Source organism: Enhydra lutris, unplaced genomic scaffold, assembly GCF_002288905.1.
Source record: "Enhydra lutris kenyoni isolate GAN:26980312 unplaced genomic scaffold, ASM228890v2 scaffoldscaffold9, whole genome shotgun sequence".
Lineage (NCBI taxonomy): Eukaryota > Metazoa > Chordata > Mammalia > Carnivora > Mustelidae > Enhydra > Enhydra lutris.
Genome location: NW_019154093.1, coordinates 20,026,479 through 20,051,931, shown reverse-complemented (window position 1 = coordinate 20,051,931; position 25,453 = coordinate 20,026,479). Strand labels below are relative to the sequence as shown.

At 37.4% G+C, this 25,453-nt stretch overlaps 1 protein-coding gene across 3 annotated transcripts in view; it reads left to right on the top strand.

Annotated features, from left to right (window-relative positions):
* The window catches only part of LOC111142863 (Fas associated factor 1), a 468,894-nt gene that overhangs the window by 411,257 nt on the left and 32,184 nt on the right, over positions 1 to 25,453 (top strand). For all 3 annotated transcript variants that reach the window (XM_022496233.1, XM_022496232.1, XM_022496235.1), the window contains 2 exons: positions 859 to 936; positions 15,690 to 15,905. In XM_022496233.1, coding sequence (XP_022351941.1) covers positions 859 to 936; positions 15,690 to 15,905 — 294 coding nt within the window. The remainder of the gene's footprint in view (positions 1 to 858; positions 937 to 15,689; positions 15,906 to 25,453) is intronic.

The following is a 25,453-nucleotide window of genomic DNA, read 5'->3' as shown; positions in this document are numbered from 1 at the left end:
GACAACACAAAGTTTTTTAAGAATCATGAGTATGAAAACAAAAATGGGCCTAATATTTATTTTCCTTGTTTTTTAATCTGCCTATGGTAAAAACCTAGCAGTGTTTTAAAAGCTCTTCAGGTGATTTCTATGGTATAGTCAGTGTTGAGAACATTGAGAACTACTGATTTAATATTTCTTGAGTACCTGCTCCTCTACTGTGCATTGAAGGAGGGAGAAATGAATAAGCCACAGTTTCTGCCCCCAAAAGAAAACTCACAATGTGGTGTAGAATAGATTAACTTAAGAACACAGTTAGCCATACTTATGCAAGGATTCTAGAAGTTGTAAGGGAAGCCCTGAGTTCTGTGGGAGATTAGTGAACAGGAGTTTCAGTGGAAAGTCTGTTCCAGCTTTTTTGGAGAGCTAATAAGTAGGAATCTGTTAAGGGAGGGTTTCATGGAAGAGATTGTATTAATGTGTACTAAATAAAGAAAAGGGGTAGGAAATAAGAGGTGATATGAAAAGGGGTAGGAAATAAGAGGTGATATATGCTAACAGCAAGGAGCCAGAAAGCATGGGTGTGTGATGGAAGCTGATGTGACTAGAGCTTGACACTTGGGTACAGGAGAAGTAGCAGAAAAGACCAAAAAGGAAGACCAGTGAAAGATCTTCTGATGGATCTTGACTGCCATGCTACCCAGAGGTACCCAGGTGTTTGTGTGGGTACGCAACATTCCCTTTCCATTCTTGTTCCAGAAAAAAAAACACTTTTTAGTATCACAGTGCTGGGAATGAGCTCTTTTTTTTACCCCCTTTCTCCTTTGTAAGTAAACCAGTGTTTATTGAGTGCTGGCTCCCTTTCTCTTTTATTGACAGAGGGAAGCTCATGAGAGGGAGATGGCAGAACAGTTTCGTTTGGAGCAGATTCGCAAAGAACAAGAAGAGGAACGTGAGGTAGGGCATTAATTTCAAGTAACGTTTTTCATAAGCTAGGTTTATTTCCACTACAGTTGATATTGAGGCTGTTAATATTTCTCATGCCTTCTTTCCACTTTTTCCAGATTCATTTTAGTATGGAAAACCTAAGCTTTCCTTAAAGGAATCATTCCTGCTCTTGTTGTGTGGAACTCTTAGAAAGCTTGACCTTGTACTAGATTCATTGTTTTCTGTTCTTTTCGATTCCTTTTCCCTTTTCTTGCATGACCAATGCTCTCATCCTTCCTGGATATTGTTTCATCCCGAGAATACAAAGACTATATTTTCCCCAGCAAAAAACACCATGAGTTACTTCCATGACATTTTGCACTGGGCCCCTGTATAAGGGGAATCCATTCAGCATGGTTTTTTTGAATACTTACTATATCCCAAAATCTTTTAGGGGGTTGGGCTACAGACGTGTGTTGTCCCCACCAAGAGTTCATAGTCTTGTAAAAATAGAATTACAGGGGTGCCTGGGTGGCTCAGTGGTTAAGCCTTCACCTCAGGTCATGATCCCAGGATCCTGGGATCCAGCCCTGCATCAGGCTCTGTGCTCAGCAGGCAGCCTGCTTTTCCCTCTCCCACTCCCCCTGCTTGTGTTCCCTGCCCACCTCTGTCAAATAAGTAAATAAAATCTTAAAAAAAAAATTACAAAACTATATGTAAAAGTTGTAATAGAGATTTGTCTAAAGTGCAACGCGAACAAAGAAAAGGAGTGTCGAATAGCTTCCTAGGATGGTTTCACAAAAAAGGACTTTTAGAACTTTTTCTAGACATGGGATTAATAGCAAGATTTACTCATAAAAAGAGAAAGCCATCTAACAAGTGATGGAAAGGCCTGAGCTGAGGAAAACTCCGTTAGTCATCATTCCTGGTCAGAGGATGTTTTTGAACAAGAACTATGCTAAGCACTGGAAGAGAAACAGGAAATAATAAAACAGTTTCTGCCTACAAGAAGCGATTGCATCTTGTAAAGAAGATATGACATGTCTACAAGTAATAGCAGATCAAGAAAAAACTGTGCCAAATAACATAGAAGTAAAAGCAAAATACTTAGAGAGTTCACTGGCAAAGTAAAATCTGTGAAGCTTTGAGAAACAGATCATATATGGAAGAAGTGACATTTGAGCCAGGTCTTGAAAGATGTGTAATATTTCATGGTCTGGAAATCAAAGTTTATGCATATTCAGACACATTATTGAGTGTCTATCACATAAATACAAGATACTATTCCTGACAGACCCTAGCCTCTGTACACTGAGGACCCTCAATAATGGAAGGTAGAAAACATTTTATTGAGCATCTTCTATGTGTCAAGTACTTTTCTAGCCTCTTTACATACGCTTAGTCATTGACCATTAAAACAAGCTACAAGGTTAGAGACTTTGCAGGTGAGAAAACTGAAGGTCATTGAGAAGTCACACATAGAAATGGAAAAACAGCTGAGATTCTTACCTAGGTCTTTATGAGTCCAAACCACATGTTTTACTAACTCTGTTCCAGTACAAGGTCATATACCACTGTTTGTGTCTCTAGGAATCATGTTTGCAGAGTTTGAAAAAAGTTGAGACAGTTTTGTCACTATGCTTTTAGGTTATTTCAAGAAATAGTTTAAAAATTTAGGACTCTCGTTCTTTCTTGCTCTTTTACAATGCACATGCTCTCTCTCAATAGTGTATCTTCAACCACATACTTGATAAATGTAAGGTATGCACAATTAACTGCATGTTCTGGATCTAGAGCTTGATAGTACATGTACTTTCTTCTGATGATTTACCTTATTTACCCTGGGCTAAAATTTTCTCTCTTTCCCAGTATAGATAAAGCCTGTCTTCTCATAGAAGACCCCATAAACATCCTTTAGCATACCTCAATATATATGTTCCAGCTGTAAACATGTGAGAGCGTGGGGCACAGAGTGAGGGGGAGAAAAAGTTGGATTTTGCAACTAGTCATTATTGCACTTATCCACTGATGTGCTCCCAAAGAAAACCAAGTTCAGGTAGTGCTCCATATTCTTTCTACCCACACTCCCCTGGAGAGTCACAATTAAAGACTCTTATAAATCCCATCATTAAGAAACTATTTATCTTCTGTGTATCTTGATTTAATTAAGTCTTATCCAAACTTATTTGACCCTTTTTTTCATGGAGCACCAATTAACATATCTTAGCACACTCATGTACAACAAACAGTTCTTTGGGAAAGCTGGTATTATGCAACCTCTGAAGAAACTGAGACTCAGAAAGATTATACAGTTTGCCTATGGTCACCAAACTGGTTGGACACATAATCTGGACTAGAAGTCTGGTCACCTGATTTTCACGGTAATACTGCCTCTCCTTCTAACCAGAAATCCTAACCCATATAATTGTATTGAGAAACAAGAATGGTTTTATTATCTTAATTATCTCTAGTATTTCAAAGTCCTTTGGAAAGATGAAGTATTGAGTAGTCAGATCACCTTGGTTACAGGGAAATTCTTTAGTGGTTGGTTTTTGCTGTGTGGTAACTGTTGTAGTGAAATCAGTAAATTTAGGAAGACATTTTGATCTGGTCCTTCACTATGTTAAGGAGAGACTTTAAAACTATTCTGAAGGAAAAACAAAGGATTAAAAAACTCCTGTATCTTACTAATTTATTTATTTACTTGTTCTTTCCAAAATGAGTTTCAAGAAATTTACATGAAGATGTGCAATTCAAATGGATTAAAAAAGAAAGAAAAGATAGAATAATCAGATAAAGGAAAATAAAACCAAAAGTAAGATTAACATTTTGACAACAGACAATCCAGCACACCCACCAAATGCATGTACAGGATTCTGTACATTTGCTCAAGATGGACCACAAAATTTGTTCTATGCTTCTCTTGGACTAAAATAATTGTCTATAAGTTTCACTGTCTGTAACATCAGAAAAAGGCCAGTCCCTCAAAAGGTGAGATTTTTCAAGCACTGAGACCTTCGAGCAATGTTTTCTATGGTTGGGTTCCCCTTCAAGAGGAAATTGTGCAATATGGTAAATACTATCCCCAAGGATATTTAATAGCTGTAATAGCAAAAGCAAGTCATGTATAACAGCTTATAGTTTTATATAATTCAAAGTCCTAAGGCCAAAGAACAATTTAGTAAAAGCATCTCTGCAAAGACCCAAATAATATATTTTTTGGTAGTCCAGGTTAAAGGATAGATTTTATAATAACTAGAGAAATACATGAACTGCATATTCTTTCTTGAAATTGTTTTTTGCCACCAAATTTTTAGTAAGTACAGGTTTCAGCTAAGATTTTTGACTCCCAAGTCTTTTAATCAGTCAGTATTTGCAAATATTTGTTAACCTCTTTCTATGTGCAAATCACTAAATCAGGTGGTATAGCTACTATATTGTATGCGACATAGCCCCTGCCCTCAGGGAGGTCACTGTCTAATACAGGAGGGTAGATGAATACAAAATAACTATAGGAAAAGATACTATATGTCATAAAAACCATTAAAATAGCACAGAGTGTTGAAAATATTTGGGTGAGGATGATCTCTGATGAGGAAGGCAACAAGAAATTCACAGAGGGAAGAGGCTTTAAAAGACTGATGTGACTTTTATGGTTAAAGATGAAGTATAAGAACATTTTGGATGGAGTCATGAGTAAACAGATGGTTGAATGTATGGGAAAGGGTAGGCATGGGCCGGGTAATATGAATAAAAAGAGAAAGGTACAAGGTTTCTTTCTTTTTTTTTTTTTTAAGATTTTATTTATTCATTTGACAGACAGAGATCACAAGTAGGCAGAGAGGCAGGCAGAGAGAGAGGAAGGGAAGCAGGCTCCCCGCCAAGCAGAGAGCCCGATGCAGGGCTTGCTCCCAGGACCCCGAGATCTCAGCTTGAGCCGAAGGCAGAGGCTTTGACCCACCGAGCCACCCAGGCATCCCAGGTACAAGGTTTCTTCAGGGAATAACAAATGGCCAATTGTAGAACCCTGTCTAATAATTAGATAATTTTAAAAAGGCCAAGTTTTAGGGACTTATGGGTGAGAGAGAATAGGCACAAAGCTATTCCCTTTGTTACTGGTTCCCTCAAAAAGAAAAGAAGAAGGTTACATGTTTGCCTATCTGGAAAAAGTTTTCTATTGGTGCCTCCTCAAATAGATAATGCTAAATAATTTTAAAATACCATTAAATGAGAGAAAAAAGAGCGTGGAATTATAAGCCTTGGTACTTCCCTTTAGTTTTCTGATTTAATCTTCATAGCCATCCTATAAAACTCACTTGAGATAGTATCATCACTGTCTTACAGATGAAGAAATCAGATCACAGCAGGATTAAAAATCCTATTTTAAAATTCTTACCTAACATTTGCCTGGTAAAAGCAGAATCAGAACTCCCACTGGCATTCTTTCTACCTGTTATCCCAGATGAAGACGAAGGTGGGAACATGAATAGATTATTAAAGTGAAAAGCTGCTCCTTATAATTTGTGTTTTTATTTTATATAAGTGGCTTCATGTCACACCAGATAACACCACTACATGAGCCATAAAGGTAATCATCCCTGTCAACATCATCATCACCATTCCTAGCTATTAAACAATTAATATGTGCTAAACTCTGTGCTGAGCACTTTACAGACATTATCTTATTGAATCTCTACAACAACATAATAAGGTAGGTGCCAATACATGAATATACCTTATTATAACTATAAAGACCATATATCCAAAATTTCTTAGATAGTTTCAATTTGGAATATTCTTTTGTTGTCTACATAAACCATTAAAACAGTACTAGAAATTCTAGTTTCAAGGTATCCAGTACCAACCTACGGACTGTTCTTCATATCCCAGAAGCAGACCAAAAGTCATATATCTGAATTTTGGTTATGACTATTTGCCTTGATTTCCTGTATTCAGCAGTGAGGCTATTTGTTATAAGCAATCCATACTCTCTAGATAGATGATTGGTTGCCAGGAGTAGAGAATGGTTGTAGAATTGGGTCAGACCAATAGTTCTCATATAGGATCTATTCTGCTTCTTTAATGATCACTTCAGTATCATGACTTTAAATAAGGTCTGTACATTGGGCTCCCGAATTTATATCTCCAGCTCCTCCCTTTCCCTGAACTCCAGACTTGACTATCTAATTGCTAGCTCTTCATCTCCACTTAAATGTCTGATAGCACAAAACTTAACATGTCTTAAATTGAACAACTGATCTTATCCTCCCCACCCAAACTTGCTCCTCCAGCAGTCTTCCCTATCTTAATAAGTGGAAAATCTTCTAGTTGTTTGAACCAAAAACCTTGGAATTATCCTTGACTTCTCTCTTTCATATCCATATTTAATGGGCAAATCCTATTAGTTCTACCTTCAAAATATATGCACAACTCAGATGCTACTGACTAACTCCACCATTACCACCCTCATGGAAGCCACCATTAACTCTTACCTGGGTTGCTTTAGTAGTCTCCTAGCTTGACTCGATGCCTCCATTTTTGCCTTCCCTCTATGTCCTTTAGTAAATCCTTTTTAAAAACAATTGGCACATCATGTCACTTCAAAAACCCACAATAACTTCATATCAAAATAAAAGGTAAAATCTTTCCAATGATTCTAATCAACATCTGTAGGATTTTTTAAAAAGAAATGATGAGCATTAGAGAGGGCATGTGATGTGATGAGCACTGGGTATTATATGCAACTAATAAATCATTGAATACTACATCAAAAACTAATGATATATTGTATATTGCTATATGTTAGCTGTTGAATTTAAATTCAAAAAAGAAATGGACAAAGTGATTCTAAAATTGATATGAAAAGGCAATAGAACTAGAAAAGCCAAAACAATTTTGAAAAAGAACAAGGTTGGAAGACTACTACCAGAGTTCAAGACAATATATCCAAGACAGTGTGGGAACTGGCAAAAGGATAGACCCATAGTTTAATGAGACAGAATAGTCCAGAAATCGACTCACACATATGATCAATTGATTTCAAGAAAGGTACAAAGGCAGTTTGATGAAAAAAGGATAATCCTTTCAACAAATACTGCTGCAACCATTGAATATTCATATTTTAAAAATGTAGAAGTACAAAACAATTAAAGTAAAAATCTCCCAGTCCATTTCTTGCATAGTATGCAAAATCTAACTCAAAATGGACCATAGACCTAAAACTATTAAAGTCCTAGAAGAAAACATAGAAAATCTTCATGAGGGGCACCTGGGTGGCTCAGTGGGTTAAAGCGTCTGCCTTCGGCTCAGGTCATGATCCCAGGGTCCTGGGATCGAGCCCCACATCGGGTTCTCTGCTCCGCAGGGAGCCTGCTTCCTCCTCTCTCTCTACGCCTGCCTCTCTGCCCACTTGTGATCTCTGTCTGTCAAATAAATAAATAAAATCTTTTAAAAAAAGAAAAAGAAAAAGAAAATCTTCATGATCTTGAGTTAAGGCAAGATTTTGTAGATCTGACACCAAAAGCATAATTCATAAAATAACAAGTATCTAAACTACCCTAAATCAAAATTAATAACTTCTACTTTTCAAAAGACACTGTTAAAAAATTGAAAAGACAATCCATAGACTGAGAAAATCATGTATCTACTGTCCAGAATACATAATGAACTGTTAACATTCGATAATAAAACAGATAACCCAAATTTTTTAATGGGCAAAATATTTAAACAGACACTTCATTGAAGAAGATATACACAAAGGCAAATAAGCATGTGAAAAGATGCTCAACATTAATCATTAGGGAAATGCAAATTAAAACCACAACAGGTACATACCAATTAGATGGCTTTTTGAAAGAAAAAGCTACTGGCAAAGATGAAGAACAACTAGAACTCTTATATATTAATGAGGACAGTCATTAATGATAGCACATCTATTTTGGAAAATAATTTGGCACTTCGTTTTAAAGTTAAACATATACATACCATATAACCCAGCAGTCAGACTCCTAGGTATTTACACAGGTGAAATGAAAGTTAACAGTAAAATTTAGGTTCACACAAAAATCTGTGCACAAATGTTTATAGTTGCTTTATTTGTAGTCACCAAAAACTGGAAACAACTCAAGTATCTGCCTAGCTGGAGAAGGAGTAATCAAACTGTTGTATCTATACAATGGAATACCACTTATCAGTGAGTAAGAATGAACTACTGATGTAGTTGACAACATGAATGAATTTCAAATGCAATACACTAAATGAAGGAAGCCATTTATATGATATTTATGACTATATTTATATAACATTCTAGAAAATGTAAAACTGGGGACCGAAAACAGATCGGAAGTTGCCAGGGTCTAGGAATGAGAGAATTGTATGTAGGGGACAGGAGGGGAGGTGACAGAACTGTTCTTTATCTTGATTGATGATGATGGTTATGTAAATACATGCATTTATCAAAACTCACAGAACTGTACATTTAGAGGGATGTGTTTTATTTTATATATATTATACCTCAATTTTAAAATGGGGAAAAGAATCATTCTATGTGCTACTCAAAGCCATGTATGATTTACTCACCCCTCTCCTTTGATTGCTCTCTAACCAGCTCCATCCCCCTCTTCTCCTGATCTTTCTGCTTCAACCACAGGGACTGTCTTGCTCTTCCTCAGTCAAGCCAGACACCAGAGCTTGGCAGTTATTGTGACTTCTGCCTGTAATACTTCTTTCTCTCTGATCTAAATGTCCATGTGACTCTCTCTCTCTTTTAGGCCTTTTCTCGCTGGCCTACATTTTTTTGCTTATTGAGGTTTATAGAGTTGCTGGTTTGATTTTGTATCTACAGTGTTCACTGGTATTTTCCTATCATTTAGAACAATGCCTGGCACATGGGAGGTGCTCAGTAAGAATTCGTGGAATTAATAACTGTTAGCTTTAGCCTATTTCAAACTCTGCTTCAACCAGTGATAAACTGTTATTTGATGGGTACTCATAGAAGCTTAGAAGATATTATGTGCATGTCATGTATGTATGTATTTGTATATGTGTGTGTATAATTTAAGTCAGTCCTTGATTTTTATTGTAAGAGATTGGTGTGAATATATATTATTTTTCCTGTTTAAAAAAATGTAATTGTGTAGAAACTGTCTTTTCTGGGTGTCTGTCTTTACTACCAACTTTCACTTGAAAGAAGTCCCCATTTCTCATCCCTCAGATGTGAATGTTTTGAGTATTCGTATTTTTTAGCAAAACAAAAAGTCCAAGGTCAGTTTTTATTTCCAACGTATACTAGGTTTCCTTGCTTTGATACAAACCTAAAATAATGCAAATAAAATATTATATTTGTTGAGCAAACCTAACTGAAGTTTAACAATGGTGTTTATACTGTGACTGCTATTCAAATGTAGGTGTCCTTTATGTCACTGTTTTATAACAGTGTTTACTTATATGAGGCCTTTGTTTTTAGCCAGTATATTTGAAACTGAGCTACTGATGTATGTTTGTTCTTTTTTGCCAGTCAAACTTGGGTATTCAGATCCCAAGGTTGCCAACTTACCTAATATCTCTTCATTGTTTTCCTCATTGGGACCACTGGTGTGGGATATCTGAGGTCTATTTCCATTCTGGGGAAAAGCCCTAGATGGTGGGTGCATTGAGGAAGCAGATATTGTCTGCACAATGAGTGTGGTAATGAGCTACTGTTGTTTATTCTTCTGTAGTATAATTGGTTGAGTTCAGACAATAATGTAGCATCTGTTGTTATACTGTGCAGGGAAATGTCAAAATAGAAAGCAAGCAGACAGGTGGATTAAGGGGAGAACAGGAGGAGAAACCAGGAAATATCACATTAAGTTCTGATTTAAAGTAGGAGCAGAGGGATTATAATAATGATAACAACACCACCAACAACTGTCATCTGTTGAGCACAGTATTACATCATGAGGTTCCATGCTAGGGATTTACTGAGTGCTGGCCATGTGTCGTCACTTGCTAAGTGTTTTATAAACATTATTGCACTTTTTTTTTTTAAGATTTTATGAATTTATTTGACAGAGAGAGATCACAAGTAGACGGAGAGGCAGGCAGAGAGAGAGAGAGAGGGAAGCAGGCTCCCTGCTGAGCAGAGAGCCCGATGCGGGACTCGATCCCAGGAGCCTGAGATCATGACCTGAGCTGAAGGCAGCGGCTTAACCCACTGAACCACCCAGGCGCCCCAACATTATTGCACTTTATACTAAAACCTTTTCGAGAAAGGTATTATCAGCCCTATTTCTTTATATGGGTTAACTGAAGTTCATAAAGACTGTCATATGCCTAATAGCCAAGATTTGAACCTCTGTCATAGCCAAATCCTATTTCCTAGCCACACATCACATTTAATAATTTAAGTTTTTTAAACTACAGTATTAGAAGTCAGGATAGTGATTAAGGAAGATAATTTTTAGGAAGGGGACAATAGGTATTAAATAGGTATGTTCACTTCTGAAAATTTATCAAGTTGTACACTGTTGCACACTATCTCTATACAACACATTTTTTCATAGCCGTGTTATATTTCAATAAAAACCTTAAAACAATGGCAAAATACATGACTTTGGACAAAAGATAAAGCATTGTACAATATAATAATGATTCAAGTTTTGTTTTAAAAAGCTTAAAATAGATTATATTAAAGTATGCACAAAAATTGATGAAGAGTGTGGTGATGAAAAAGTTTTAGAAATAAATGGTGGTGATAGTAATATAATATAAATGTAGTAATACAGTATATATTACCATATATAGTATATATAGTATATATAGTAATATAAATAAATTGTGGTGATAGTAATACAACATTGTGAACGTACTTAAGGCCACTTAATTGTGCACTTAAAAATGATTAAAAAATCAATAGATGTAAACACTCAAATGATAGCTATGGCTATCTCTTGATGGTGAATATGGAAATTAATTTCTTTTGTTTTTTTTTTAAGATTTTATTTATTCATTTGAGAGAGAGAGAGCATGAGAAGGTGGAGGGGCAGAGGGAGAGGGAGAAGCAGACTCCCCACTGAGTGGGGAGCCCGATGCAGGGCTCAATCCAGGACCTTGGGATCATGACCTGAACCAAAGGCACACATTTAACCATCTGAGCCACCCAGGTGCCCCTGAATATGGAAATTAATTGTAATGCTTTTCTTATTTATTTTTGCAATGATTATATACATTATTTTTATAATCAGGAAAAATATTTTTTAATCTCAAAGACATAGTATTTTTTAAGTTTTTATTTTAATTCCATTAAACATGTAGTATTATATTAGTTTCAAATGTACAATATAGTGATCCAGCAATTCTGTACATCACCCAGTGCTCATCCTGATAAGAGCACTCCTTAATCCCCATCACCTATTTCACTCATCCCCTAGCCACCTCCTCTCTGGTAACCATCAGTTTGTTCTCAATAATTGCAAGTCTGTTTCTTGGTTTGTATCTTTCTCTCTCTCATTTTTCCCCTTTGCTCATTGGTTTTGTTTCTTAAACTCCACAAATGTGTGAAATTATATTGTATTTGTCTTTCTCTGACTGACTTATTTCACTTAGCATTATACTCTGTAGCTCCATCCATGTTGTTGCAAATGGCAGGATTTCATTCTTTTTTATGGCTGAATAATATTCCATTGTATATACCACCTCTTCTTTATCCATTTTTCAATTGATGGATACATGGACTGCTTCCATATCTTGGCTATTATAAATAATGCTTCTGTATAAACATAGGGGTAGGGTGCCTGGGTAGCTCAGCTGGTTAAGTGTCTGTGTTGGGCTCTACTCATGATCCCAAGGTCCTGGGATCAAGCCCTGTGTCAGGCTATGCTCAGCAGGAAGCCTGATTCTCCCTCTCCTTCTGCTGCTTCCCCTACTTGTGCTCTCACTCTCTGTCAAATAAATAAATAAAATATTTAAACTAAATAAATCAACATAGGGGTGCATGTATCTCTTTGAGTTAGTGTTTTTGTATTCTTTGGGTAAATACCCAATAGTGCAATTGCTGGATTGTAGGGTAGTTCTGTTTTTAACTTTTTGAGGAGCCGCCATACTGTTTTCCAGAGTGGCTGCATCAGTTTACATTCCCACCCAGCAGTGCAAGAGGGTTCCTTTTTTTCCACATCCTTGCCAATACCTGTTGTTTCTTGTGTTACTGATTTCAGCCATTTTGACAGATGTAAGGTAATATCTCATTGTAATTTATATTTGTATCTCCCTGATGGTAGGTGATAATAAGCATCTTTTCACGTGTCTGTTGGCCATCAAAGACATACTTTTAAAGAACCACGGTGTTAAAAAATAGTCAAATGAAGGGTGCCTGCTCAGTTGGTACAGTCTTTTAAGCGTCTAGCTCTTGGTTTCAGCTCAGGTGTTGATCTCAGGGTCAGGAGATTGAGCCCTGCACCCAGTTCCACACTGAGCATGGAAGCTGCTTGAGATTCTCTCTCTTGCCCTCTGCCCCTCCCGCTCACATGCTCTCCCTCTCTCTCTTTCTCTCTCTAAAATAAATAAATAACTCTTTGAAAAAAAATAGTCAAATGATACCACTTAATAGTTTTGAAAATGTACACAACTCTAATCCACAGAGGTTGTTTATCCCTCCAAGCAACTCTTGGTTAGCCCTTAAAGGGCATGTATGTAGAAAATTAATCTGAAAGTTGATGCTGGAGGAAGTCAGACCTCAGAGAAAGGAATGATTAGTTCTTGGTTACTAGAGGTAAAGCCCATGAGAGTCAGATTCTTTTAACATTTATTTAGCACCATCTGTGTGCTTATCACCGTACTGAACATTTCTGCATGTTATTTCAGTTAACATTTTAGTTTATTCCTTCTCTTATCAAATACATATTGAGTATCTATTTTGTGCTATGCATTACTCTTAAGAAGACATGTTTCCAGTCTTACAGAGGTTACAAGCTAGTGGGAAAGCCAGACATTAAATAACCATGCACAGGATAGAGAATGCTGTAATAGACATAGTACAACTGGAATTTAATTTTGATAAACACAGGTTTATCTATTCATTGGGTTATTAATATATGACAGTGCTACTAAAATAGTTTAATATTTGAAAATATTCATCTGAAACTCATTGCTGACCAAAACACCAATATTAGATAAATTTCTACTCATGCTATCCAAGGAAGGAAGGAGGGAAGGGCAAAAATAACTGGTTTAACTTCCTATTATTCTGATTTTTGGATTAAATTTCTTATGTCACCATTTCTTGGCCTCAATTTCCCCATGTAAAAATGAGATTATAGGACTATTTAACCAGTGCAACCCCAAGCAAGCATTCACTGAAGCCTATTACATATCACACACTACACTGGAAACTTCACATATGTCATATATGTGATTCCCATCTTTTATAGTCCCCTAAGGCAGGTGATATTATCCTGTGCCTCAAGAAGGAAAATTACTTGAGAGTCATAGCTTTTACTCTACACAACAGAAATTCTTAGTGTTTTTTTGTTTGTTTGTTTGTTTGTTTGTTTTACAAATACTGAAGTATTACAACCAACCAAATTATCCTGAATGACAGAGAGTTACTTTCTTATTGGTACTGTTGTCTGAGCAAACTTTGTTTCTCTGTTTATTTTAAATACATTTAAGGAGATAAGGGGGCAGAGGAAGAAGCAGACTCCCCACTGAGCAGGGAGCCCAATGTGGGGTCCAATCCCAGTACCCTGGGATCATGACCTGAGCCAAAGGCAGATGCTTAACTAACTGAGCCACTCAGGCGTCTCTAATTATTTTCTTTCTTTTTTTATTTTCTTTTATTTTTAAAAGATTTTATTTATTTATTTGACAGACAGAGATCACAAGTAGGCAGAGAGGCAGGCAGAAAGAGAGGAGGAAGCAGGTTCCCTGGGAGCAGAGAGCCCTATGCGGGGCTCGATCCCAGGACCCTGGGATCATGATCCGAGCCAAAGGCAGAGGCTTTAACCCACTGAGCCACCCAGGTGCCTCTCCCCACCTCTTTTATTGTTTTTTTTTTCCCCTAGTTTTTTAGTCTGATTCTTCATTTTTTCCCCCCCAAAGTAAGGTCTACACCTAATGTGGGGCTTGAACTAATGACCCTGAGATCAAGGGTCACATGTTCTACTGACTGAGCCTATTCTTGTTTGTTCTTTTCCAATAATATAAGAATTTTAAGGCTATGAATTTCCTCTGAGCACTACTGTGGATGAATCCCATGAATTCCAACATGATGTGTTTCAACAATCATTGTTTTCTAGATATTCTGTATCCTTTATTTATAGTTCCCCTTGGCCCAAGAATTGTTTAGTAGAATTTCTTAAATATTTTTCCCCCAGTTGGAAGAGTGACACCAACTTTGAAAATTGCTGTTAAGGATTTAGAGAACAGAAATCCCAATTTCTCTCACTCATGTTACATGATTATAATAGTTGTAGATTTGGATGCCTGGGTGGTTCAGTCATTTAAGCCTCCAACTCTTGATTTCAGCTCAAGTCGTGATCTCAGGGTCATGGGATCGGGCCCCATATCGGCTTCTGTGCTCAGCACAGAGTCTGCTTGTCCCTCTCCTTCTGCTCCTACCCCTGCTTATGCTTGTTCTCTCTCTCTCTCTTTCTCTTTCTCAAATAAATAAATAAATTTTAAAAAATAGTTGTAGATCAATTGAGGGAATATTTTGTTTTTCTATTGATGACAAATTGGGAACATGAAAATGTCAAAGTAACCAGGCAAGAAAATAACTGAGAATGAGCATGCCAATACCAGACTTATTTACCTAAGGAGCCTCCTGAGGTACTGGAAACAAAAAGGTTTTTGTGAGTTTCTGCCATAGATTCCTGCATCAGAGACCTTCTAACTTCCAGTGGAGTATCCAATGGAATGTATCATGAATGTGAAATTATGCAATATTATAGGTCGAGAACTAGGAAACCTGGGTTCAGGCCCAACTCTAGCCATGAGATCTCTCAACAGTATACTCCACCTATTTGAGGTATTCTTACCTGTGAAATGAAGAGTTTGGGCCACCTCTAGATCCAGAAATCTGGATTTGGCCAAATCCCACAGCAAGTTAGTTTCAAGGCTGGAACTAGGACTATGTTCTCCTACCTCCAATAAACCTGATATTTTAATTTCTCTCCATTCCATTCCACTTCTTTTTATTGCAGCAACATATATATCTATAACAGAAATTTGCCTTTGTAACCATTTTTAAGTGTACAATTCAGGGGCATTAATTATATTCATAATGTCATGCAGCCATCACCACGATTTCCAAAGTTTTTCATCACCCCAAGTGAATCTTTCCACTCCATTTTGATGTTAATATTTAGTATTCTACAAACTCTTTAGTTATTTTGACTTGGAAAATGTATGTTTTTCAAATACATTATTTACATGTTTGTCTTTTGTAAAGGTTTCTAATAGCCTTAATTCATACACTAGAAAGGAAGCAATTGGGTATTTGATACCTCTTTCCTAAATCACAAACACCTGAGTGCTTCAGTAAAAACAATTAAATTACATTTCTTTCCTATGTGATTATCTGTCAGTTTAATAATACATGTCATCAAGGTGGGACTTATTTGAATTAATTGCTTATTGAGCTAATATTAAGAATATGAAAAACATGATTCTATAGTCAAGCATCAGGCTCGGTTAATAAATGGACTCGATGAGTTAATACAAAGCAGCAGCTTTCTTCTAGGCTCTCCCTGCCCCCACTTCCCACAGTCCTATCATACACTTTGACACCTGGTTTTTGCCTTCTTTAGGCCATCCGGCTCTCCTTAGAGCAGGCCCTGCCTCCAGAGCCAAAGGAAGAAAATGCTGAACCCGTGAGCAAACTGCGGATCCGGACCCCCAGTGGAGAGTTCCTTGAGCGGCGGTTCCTGGCCAGCAATAAGCTCCAGATTGTCTTTGATTTTGTAGCTTCCAAAGGATATCCATGGGATGAGTTCAAGTTGCTGAGTACCTTTCCTAGAAGAGACGTAAGTTCATATGCCTGTTTTAGGAAATGTGTCCAGTGCGAGATATCCCATTATTAGGGCTGGTCAAAGTAGCCCAAGAAAAGTCCCATGGTACAGCCTACTACAAGACCAGACACCTAGGAGTATTTTGTTTTGCACACCATTCTCTCCTCAGCCTTCAGAGAAGGTATGTACCCAGGCTGACAGACTTGTACCCAGAAGCCTATAGAAGAAATTAGGTACTGGGTCTTTCTTCCTTCCTAGCTGTTTCCCCTATTCCAGCATCAATATAAGCTCTCCCAAGATCTCATCTCTATACACCTCAGAGTAGATCTGAGAATTGTGTGCTTAACAGCTTAACAATTCAGTCAGGGTCAGTGATTATAGGTTCACTAAGTCATGCTAAACCAAGAGTATTTTGTGATTTGATAGTTCTTACTATCCTGGAAAGTCACAGAGGGTGACTTAAATTCACTGTATTTCTGTGTTTCAGCAAGGTATTTGATGGTCTCTAATAGTGTCCTGGGGCAAAGTAGAAAGATGTAAATCTATAGTTAGGTAGTTTTGTTGCTGATTAAATGATGGTATCCAAAAAGTGTTGACTAAGTGATTGTCCTCTCCCTAGAGGAAACCAAGAGGTTCTGTATTTAATCCTTTATTACTCACCATGCTTATTGGACCTTATATGAAGACTTTATCAGATTTAGGGATTATGAAAAATAAGATTCAAGAAAACCTTAAAATACTGAAACAATAAACAAAAATGAACCTATAGGAATTTTACAGAAATATTCAGGATAGAAAGAGAGAGATTCCCACATTAGATTTAGAGAATTAATTACTCACATTTGGGATGGAAAGACCACTCATTATCAGAGGTTATGTTTGAATTGAGCTGAAAATACATTATTGTGTTGTGGCTGCTAACAAAATGCTAGCTGCTTTTTTGGAGGTATAATCCCAACAAGAAGATAACTTAATGGTCCTGTTCAACTGTGTACTAAGATAAACTTGCCCACAAAGAGCCCTTCGACTCCATGCTAAAGCCTGAAGAAAAAAAGAGCGTGTCCACAGCAGGGCTAATGGGAAGATGAGGGAACTGGGAATCATATCATTTGAAGAACATTTCCTCTAAAGATGGAAAAGCCATGGGAGACTTGATTGTTGTCTTCAGCTACTTGAAGGCCTGCCATGAAAAAGAGGGATCTTACTTTGTGAGTTTCTAAGGACAGAGAACTGAGACCAATGATTTGAAAGTTATAGGAGGCAATTTTGGCCCAATATAAGAAAGTATTTTCTAAGGAGGGAATGAATGTTTTGTGTTGTGAAGTACTGGTTTTCCTGTCATTGGAGATAACCAGCAACTACTAAATGATCCCTTTTCAGCAACACTGGACTTATATGGAGAAGGATTCATTCCCAGTGTTCCTACTTTAAGAGGGATGGCGCTTAGACTAGCTTACCTCTAAGATACACAGTAAATCTTAATATTCTGTGATTCCATTTTGATCTAATAATTATGAGATCTACTAACTTAGACTTCATCTAAAACACAAAACCAAGAATTTGATTAAGGTTCATCTTAGTCCCTCACAGTGGCTGTCAGATTTGCAGAGCAGAGACAGAAACCAGCGGTATATGTCTAGCCCTACCACTCAGCCACAAAATTCCTAGGTGGGATGAGGATCCTACTACTTATGTCTAAGCCAAGGAAACTAGAATGGACCAGAGATGCTGCCATTGGCTCCTCTCTCACTAGCCCCACCTACTGCTCCAAGCTCTTCCTCTTTGTTCATATATAACACACACAGACATGTCCAGGGAACACATGTGTGTACATGCTTTGTGTACTGCATAGCCAGATAAGAAACTAATTCTGACACTGAAATTAAACTATAAATGTGTAGCCACTTAGGAAAGAGCCACTAACAAAGGGTTCAATTTCACCCTGGTTCTCATACTTACTGTTCTGTGATGAATCTATGATGAACATCTCTCTTAAAGAACTTAAAAAATTTAGGAGTTAACTTAGTCTCTCCCAATTCTTGGTTTGTTTGTTTGTTAAATTTAAGTATAATTAACATATAACTTTATATTGGTTTCAAGTGTACAACATAATTCAATATTTGTGAACACTGCAAAATGATTGCCACAATAAGTCTAGCTAATATCCTTTGTCATATGTAGTTACAAATTTTTTTTCTCTTGTGATGAGAACTTCTAAGATCACAACCCTTGGTTTTAAGGCACTCGCACCCGGCTTCTGGGCCTTTCATTTGGAAATGAAAGTACTAGAAGTGATGGAGTCTAAGAGACTTTGCTGGCTTTTATAATTAAGCTTTATTTTCTTTCAAATTAATTTTTAAACCTGATTACTGGAGGTAGGGTGAGGGGGAACAGTCTCTAAAGAAGTTGGATTTTATGGTCAGTATTAATGACCTCTTCCCACAAGGTAGAAATGTAGGCTATAAGTTGCTGCCACAAATAAATAAGGGAACTGTGAAGTGAAATGCAGAAGGCTCTTGGGCCTGCTTCCTGCCCACCTAAAGTTCTACCGACCCAACACTCAGCCTTTTCAGTGCAGACTGTGTTCACTGTGAATTTGCCCTAAATGGAGGGTCAGTCACCTAGTCTTAGAGAAAATGCACTCTTGATTTAAATCTCAGTCATTCACCCTTTACTCTGCTGAAGAACACTATTCAATCCAGTTAACAGTCTCTTCTCCAAGTGTCCCTTTCATCCCTATCCTATTTCTACTTTAAGGCCAGTTTGGATCATGTTTGTCCCAGTTTCCCAGAGGAAAAGTCTAACCAGAGGCTTGATTCTCTAGGAAGAATCAAGAGCTTCCTGATAATCCATTACAGATCCATTTTATGGTCCTTGGTCAACCTGATATTATCTGCGCAGAGTGATTTTTTCTGAAGTCCCATTCTGATCATTCCCTTTCTTGTTTAAAAACTCATAATAGTTCCTTATAGCCCTAGGATAAGGATAGACTGCTGAGAATGTTTTTCAAAAACTCTTCACAATCTGGTCCATACCTCCCTTTCCCACTTTAAGTTCTGCCTCTCATTACATATTTCTATCACCAGGAGAAAAGAGATTGCTCACTATTCATGGAAGACACAAGAGACTCTCATGCCTCTGTGCTCTGAAACTGTGTTCTCTCATCCTTGAATATCCACCCTCCCCACTTTTCCTGGCCTGTTTGACCTCATCTTTTAATGACTAGCTCAAATGTCATCCTCTTTCAGAAGCCCTCCCCTTCTCCCAAGCTCCTCACCTATGTACCCATTGCAGTTTGTATATTCCTCTCTCATAGAAGTCCTGTTGTTCTATAATTTTTTTTTTACAAAGGCTGTCCATATCATGTTCATGTCTACCTCCCCTGAAGTTCCCAGCTTGGTATCTCACACATAAGCATTTAGTTACTGTTTTCAAATGGTAATGCTCTCCAGTCTGACCTAAATCCCTGATTCCAGAGTGACCTAGGGAAACTGTTCCAAATGAGGAAAGAAGCCCTAGGCCCACCCAGATTCTAGACCCAGACCTAAAGCCCACCCAGGACTCCTTAGACCTCCTAGAGCCAGGGGTAGGGTGAGAGTTAATGGCCCTTCATCCTTGTCTGAATACTCTTTCAAGTCAAATGACTAGTGTTTTTGCAAGACTATTCTGTAACAGCCATCTGTGTCTGCAAGGATTAGGATCTAATTTGCAAAAGTCATCTTAAATTACAACCAAACTAAAGACTGTTAAAAGGCACATCTTAAGACCTTGCCTCTTTAATAACAAATAACGTAAGACTTAACTCCGGGAGTCTTATTGTGTCTTCAGCCTTTTCTCCACAAAGCAGAGACTGATTTCTCAGCATAGGACATAGTAAACATTCTTCTGCACCCCCAATCAAAACAATACTTCATGTTAAGATTTTCCAGCTGTCCAACTATTTACTAAATGTCTGGTGGGTATACCACTGAACTGAGCACTGTGGGACGACCAGAATAGAAGCAGACACAGACCTTCCTCAGAAAAGCTGATTGTCAAGGTGCTGGGAACATTGAGTTACTTGATTTTTGTTGTTTTGCTGTCTGTTTTGCTAATAACAGTTAACAAGAGAAGTAATATTCACTACCAGAGCTTTGGCCATTTTTTTAAACAAAGATTTGATTTATTTGAGAGAGAGCACATGCACACAAGCAGGGGGAGAGGGGCAGAGAGAGAAGGAGAAGCAGACTCCCCACTGAACATGGAGCCTGATGCGGGGCTTGTTCCTGGAACTCTGGGATTATGACCTGAGCCAAAGGCAGATGCTTAATCAACTGAACCACCCTGGTGCCCCAAGCTTTGGCCATTAAGCTCTACCTCTAGGATGTGTTAGAGCCATGTGAACATCAGTGGCCCATTTGCCTACGTGGGCATTGAGAGGTAGTTGGTATTGAAGTAGTTGAGTCCCAAAATTGAGGAATGATCCTAACCCCTACTACTACTCCCCCCTGCCTCTGAGTCAGAGCAAGGGGCCCCTGCCAGCTTCCTGGTTCCCCTTTGGACCTACTGGGCACTGGCCCAGTGCCACTCAGTCAGTGTGAGGTTGTTAGTAACTTACCCCAACCTTCCTTTTCCCTTTGCCCTTTTCCCTCCTTCTTTCCACCCCTCCCCTTCTTTCTAGTCCCATTTTATCCTTTTTATTCACTTCCCTTCTTTCTACTCTTCCCTCCTTCTTATCTTTTTATCCCACAACTCTTTCCCCTTTCCTATGTTTTCCTTCTTTTGCCTACTCCTGTGCACATCACTCAGAGAAGCTCTACCTGCAACTGGAAGGTGTGGTGTTATGTTTATAACATGACTGGGGAGTACTGGGGAAGGAGGATGGTAATGGCAGATTAGCCTTAGGACCAGTGAGTACCCTGTGTGTCTTGTCACTTATGTGTAATCACACACCCCTCATTCTTCCCACGAGAATATTTCTTCCTCCAGATCTGTAGATGTGAACCCCCAGGAAGACAAACATGTATGCATTCCAAAATACAATATCAGACATTTTATATTCTAAAAGTAATGAATGTATTTGTATTTTTCTCTTGCTTTCTAGTTCCCCCCCCATAATGATAGCTTATCATTTTTTTCTTTCTCCATCTATGTTTAAGAGTCTCATGCTCTATCGACTGAGCTAGCCAGGCGCTTCTCCATCTATGTTTAAAGGAAATGTATAAACAAGCTTCTAGCAGGGTTTTTCAGAGTGAAAGGCCCTCCTTAAGTGTTTGTTTAAATTAACTGGGGGGAAAGCCTTACAAATTTAGAGTATGTGGATTCCTTCCTCTGTCACCCATCCACCTTTATTACATTAAGCACTAAGATCAGCAGTGGGAACATAGTGCTGAGAAAAGTGACATAGTTCTTACCCTTGTAGAACTTAGAGTCTGTATCCACAAACTACTGTTGGATGATGTTTGACTTTATCGATAACACAAGGATATCCAATTTGCCACATAAGGAAAGATAAGTAGTTTAATTTGCATTTCATTCATATATTTGTTCTTCCATATGGCAGAACATTTGCTGAACAGCCACTCTGCCAACCTCCATGCGACGCTAATGATACAGAAATAAAAGAAATTGTTACTGACCTTGAAGAGTTCACATTCTAGTGAAAACACATTTAAAGCAAATTACATTACAAATTATACCCATAGTTGGAAGGACAGGTAATTTTAGCCTGCAGTGGTAAGGGAAGGCATTACAAAGGAAATGAATTTGACCTGAGCCTTGTGCAGAGAGATCCTGGGTAAGTGGAAACAGAATAACATAGTTAAAAATAAAAATTTTGGTTGTAGTTAGACCTATATCTGAATCCCACTCCATCAGATACCTGCTGTATGACATTGGGCAACTTACTTGGCCATGCTGAATGTTTATTTCTTCACCTTTCTTTCTTTGAAAGGAAAATAGTAATATCTAGCTCAGAGAGTTATGGTAAGAAATAAGTGAATATAAACTACTGCCACATAGTGAGCAGTATCTGTTATAATTGTCTTAAGTGGAGAGAGGTAGAAGAGGTAGGAAAGGCTTATAGCTAAAGAAAGCATGATAGCAGTGAATTCTTTCTTTAGAGCAATGATGGGTATTTAGTTAAAAAATACCCAAATGTTCTAAACCAGACAAAATAATGTATCATTAGAATCATTAATATATTTAAAAGGAATCTCTGAGGTATCAAGGCCAATGCTGTCATTTTACAGATGCAAGAATCAAAGCATGATAAAATGATACACTTTATTTATGTCACATGATAAATAGCAGAGCCAACACTAAAACCCAAGTTTTCTTGTGGCCAGTGCTTTTTAAGATCACTGGCTCCTTTTAAAACTCCGCTAATAGATTACAGAGCTCTACTTTAAAATTAAGAGTAGAAAATAAATAAATAAAATAAAATAAGAGCAGTAGGATAATAAAACTAGAAAATCAACATTAGAGACCATGTAATAAAGGCAATAAATTACAGCTCCAAGCACCATTTTTTTTTTAAGATTTTTATTTATTTATTTATTTAACAGAGAGAGATCACAAGTAGGCAGAGAAGCAGGCAGAATGAGAGAGGGAAGCAGGCTCCCCGCTGAGCAGAGAGCCCGATGCTGGGCTTGATCCTAGGACTCTGGGACCATGACCTGAGCCAAAGGCAGAGGCTTTAACCCACTGAGCCACCCAGGCACCCCCAAGCACCAATTTTTAAAATATTCTGCATTTCAATGACTTTCATATGTTAATGCGTCTAATATTGCAGTGGGATTGATTTTCAATTTATATTAGACTGTCTGATTAAAAAGAAAGAAAGAACCAGAAGGAAAAACTTTAATACCATTGAACTACCTATATCTTAAAAGCTTTGTTTTTAAGATAAAGCAAGATGAGGCATCTAATCAGTGAGATACATGTTAAAGTTACCACTGCTGAGCTTGCTCCATTCCCTCCAGTTTTTATTTTTTTTTCCTCCAGGTATTTTAATATCACTGTATCTAATTATTTGAGGTTTTCCAATATCCTGAAATGATCAAGATTTAGAGAATAAGAACAATGATTGTGGAATGGAACACAACTAATATCTAGTCGGTCACAATATCAGTTTGCCTCCAAACTTCTCTCAAATTTGTTCTTTTCCTCTCCTTCCTTTTCCTTTCCTTCCTGACTGTCCCCACTACTCAAATCTTCATAGCTAGATTAAACCTATGGCTTCCTTCCCCTTGACTCCAGTCTTGTGTACCCCACCTCCTATCAATCCTACTTACTGACTCTTGAGTTATTTTTCTGAAACATAGATTTGATGATATCTTATCTCCTTCCTGCTTAAAAGGCATCAGTGGTTCTAGTGGGCAACAGTCCAAACTCTTTACCAAAGCATACACAATCTCACCTATGTCCTCTTCTTCTCAGTTCTTCTCCCTCCCATTACTTCCCCACCACATGCATCTCACCATTAAGCCACAAAAAAAAAAAAAAAAAAATGCTTGCCTGGAAGAAACCAAGAGATTGTACTGAGGTGCAAAATGCATTTACAGATTAATCTCGGTCCTTTTGTTGTCAGCTTGGAGAGGTAGCAAGGCGGGTGGTATTAATGTCAGTCAACAGGTGGCGAAAGTGAGGGTCTGAGGTGGCATGGCTTGTTTGAGAGCATACATGCAGTTGATGACTATGGAGGACTAGAGCCCAAGACTCTCAGTTGCTTTATTTTCAAAAATGATATTATAAGGAAAGATGTCTCTAGAGTATTTTGACCACAGGACACTTGAGTTTATAGGTAGAAGTCATCTAGTAAACTGTTTACATAATATTTACAACAAAAGAAACTAGGTAACAAAAGATTTAAAAGAATAATATAGCTACTTCTTAAATAGATCTTAAAAACTCTAATCTGGTATATTAGCAGTCTAATTAAAGGGGAAAAATACTCCTTCTAGGAAGGGTGATTTATATTTCTTCAGGTTATTTATTTTCTTTAAGAAATATATAATTTTCTATTCTGGAACACTGAAAAGAAATTAAAAAAAAATAATAAAGGCTACCTGAGTTGGGTGGGGGGGATATATATTTTTCTAAATTATAAGTTTTAGTAATAAAATAAGCATCCTATGCCTTAACAATGCCTTAAACACTGAATCAAACTGGAAACTCACAGTTTTTAAGTGTCTCTATTGTTGAAATGATTGAGGAGATGGAATAGAGGGAAGACAGTGATCTACAGGTGGAACGTTGGACTGGGAATCCAAAAGGTTAGCTGGGCAACCTTGAACAAGGCACACCTCCCTCTCTAAATCTCAGTTTTCTCCCCTATAAATTAGAAGCAATAAATAAGGCAATGTATATAAACGTGTTTTATAAACCGTGGGATACTGTCTACACATGAAAAGTAATGATGATCATTAGCCAAATGTTCAGAATAAAAATTTTTTAATAATAGTATTTATTAAGGCACTATTCTCAGTGCCATATATGTGTTATCTCATTTAATCCTAAAAACATAGGGGAAGGGAAGGAGAAATAAAATAAGATGAAAATAGAGAGGGAGACAAAGTATAAGAGGCTCTTAACTCTAGGAAACAAATTGGGGGTTGCTGGAGGGGAGGTGGGTGGAGTAATGGGTGATGGCATTAAGGAGGACACTTGATGTAATCAGCACTGGGTATTATATGCAACTGATGAACCACTAAATTCTACCTCTGAAACTAATAATATAGTATATGTTAACTGAACTGAATTTAAATAAGGAAAAGAAAAGAAAACAAAACAAACAAAAAGTATTCTGAAGGTAAATATTCATCCTGTCCTCACTGAGATGGGGAAACTCAGGTACAAAAGAGGTTAAATAACCTGCCCAATGTCATAGTAAATATCAGAACCAGATACAAACCTAAGTGTGTGACTCTGGAGCTGTGCTCCTAATTCCTATGCCATCATGCTTCCTGATTTATTCCAAGGAAGGATTAAATTAGTGAGGTAATTTATCATTTAGAAAAATACTTTAAATGTAAAAAAAAAAAAAAAAAAAAAAAGAAAAGAAAAATACTTTAAATGTATAAATGAAGCCCAGATTTTTTGTGGGTTTTTTGAAGCTCAGTTTTATACATTTGTAAAAATTTCATCTTCTGATTTCTTCATACTGTCTTTATAATTCCTATTACAGAGGCACAGCCAGATGTAGGTAAAGTATACACTTAGTTGTATTTCACACTCTGTTTACCAACAAACTTTTTATTTTTTGAGGCACAGTGCTAAATGCCAAAGAATAAGGCATGGTCCTTGCCTTTGAGAGTACTGTGGCTTCTCATACAAAAAATAATCATTATAATGTAGTTCATGCAGTGGGTTCTAAGAATAGTCAGAGAGAAAGGGCACTAGAAGTCAAAGTTGATTAAGATTCCTGCTGACCTGGGTGATCAGGAAGGGCTTTGTATAAGAGGTAGCAGATGAACCGAATTTTGAGATGGATAGGATTTTTGTTGGACTGATAAGGCGAGAACATTCTCTAGCAGCCAGGACAGCTTGAAGAAAGAGGCTAATGGTAGAAAGCACAAGGCATG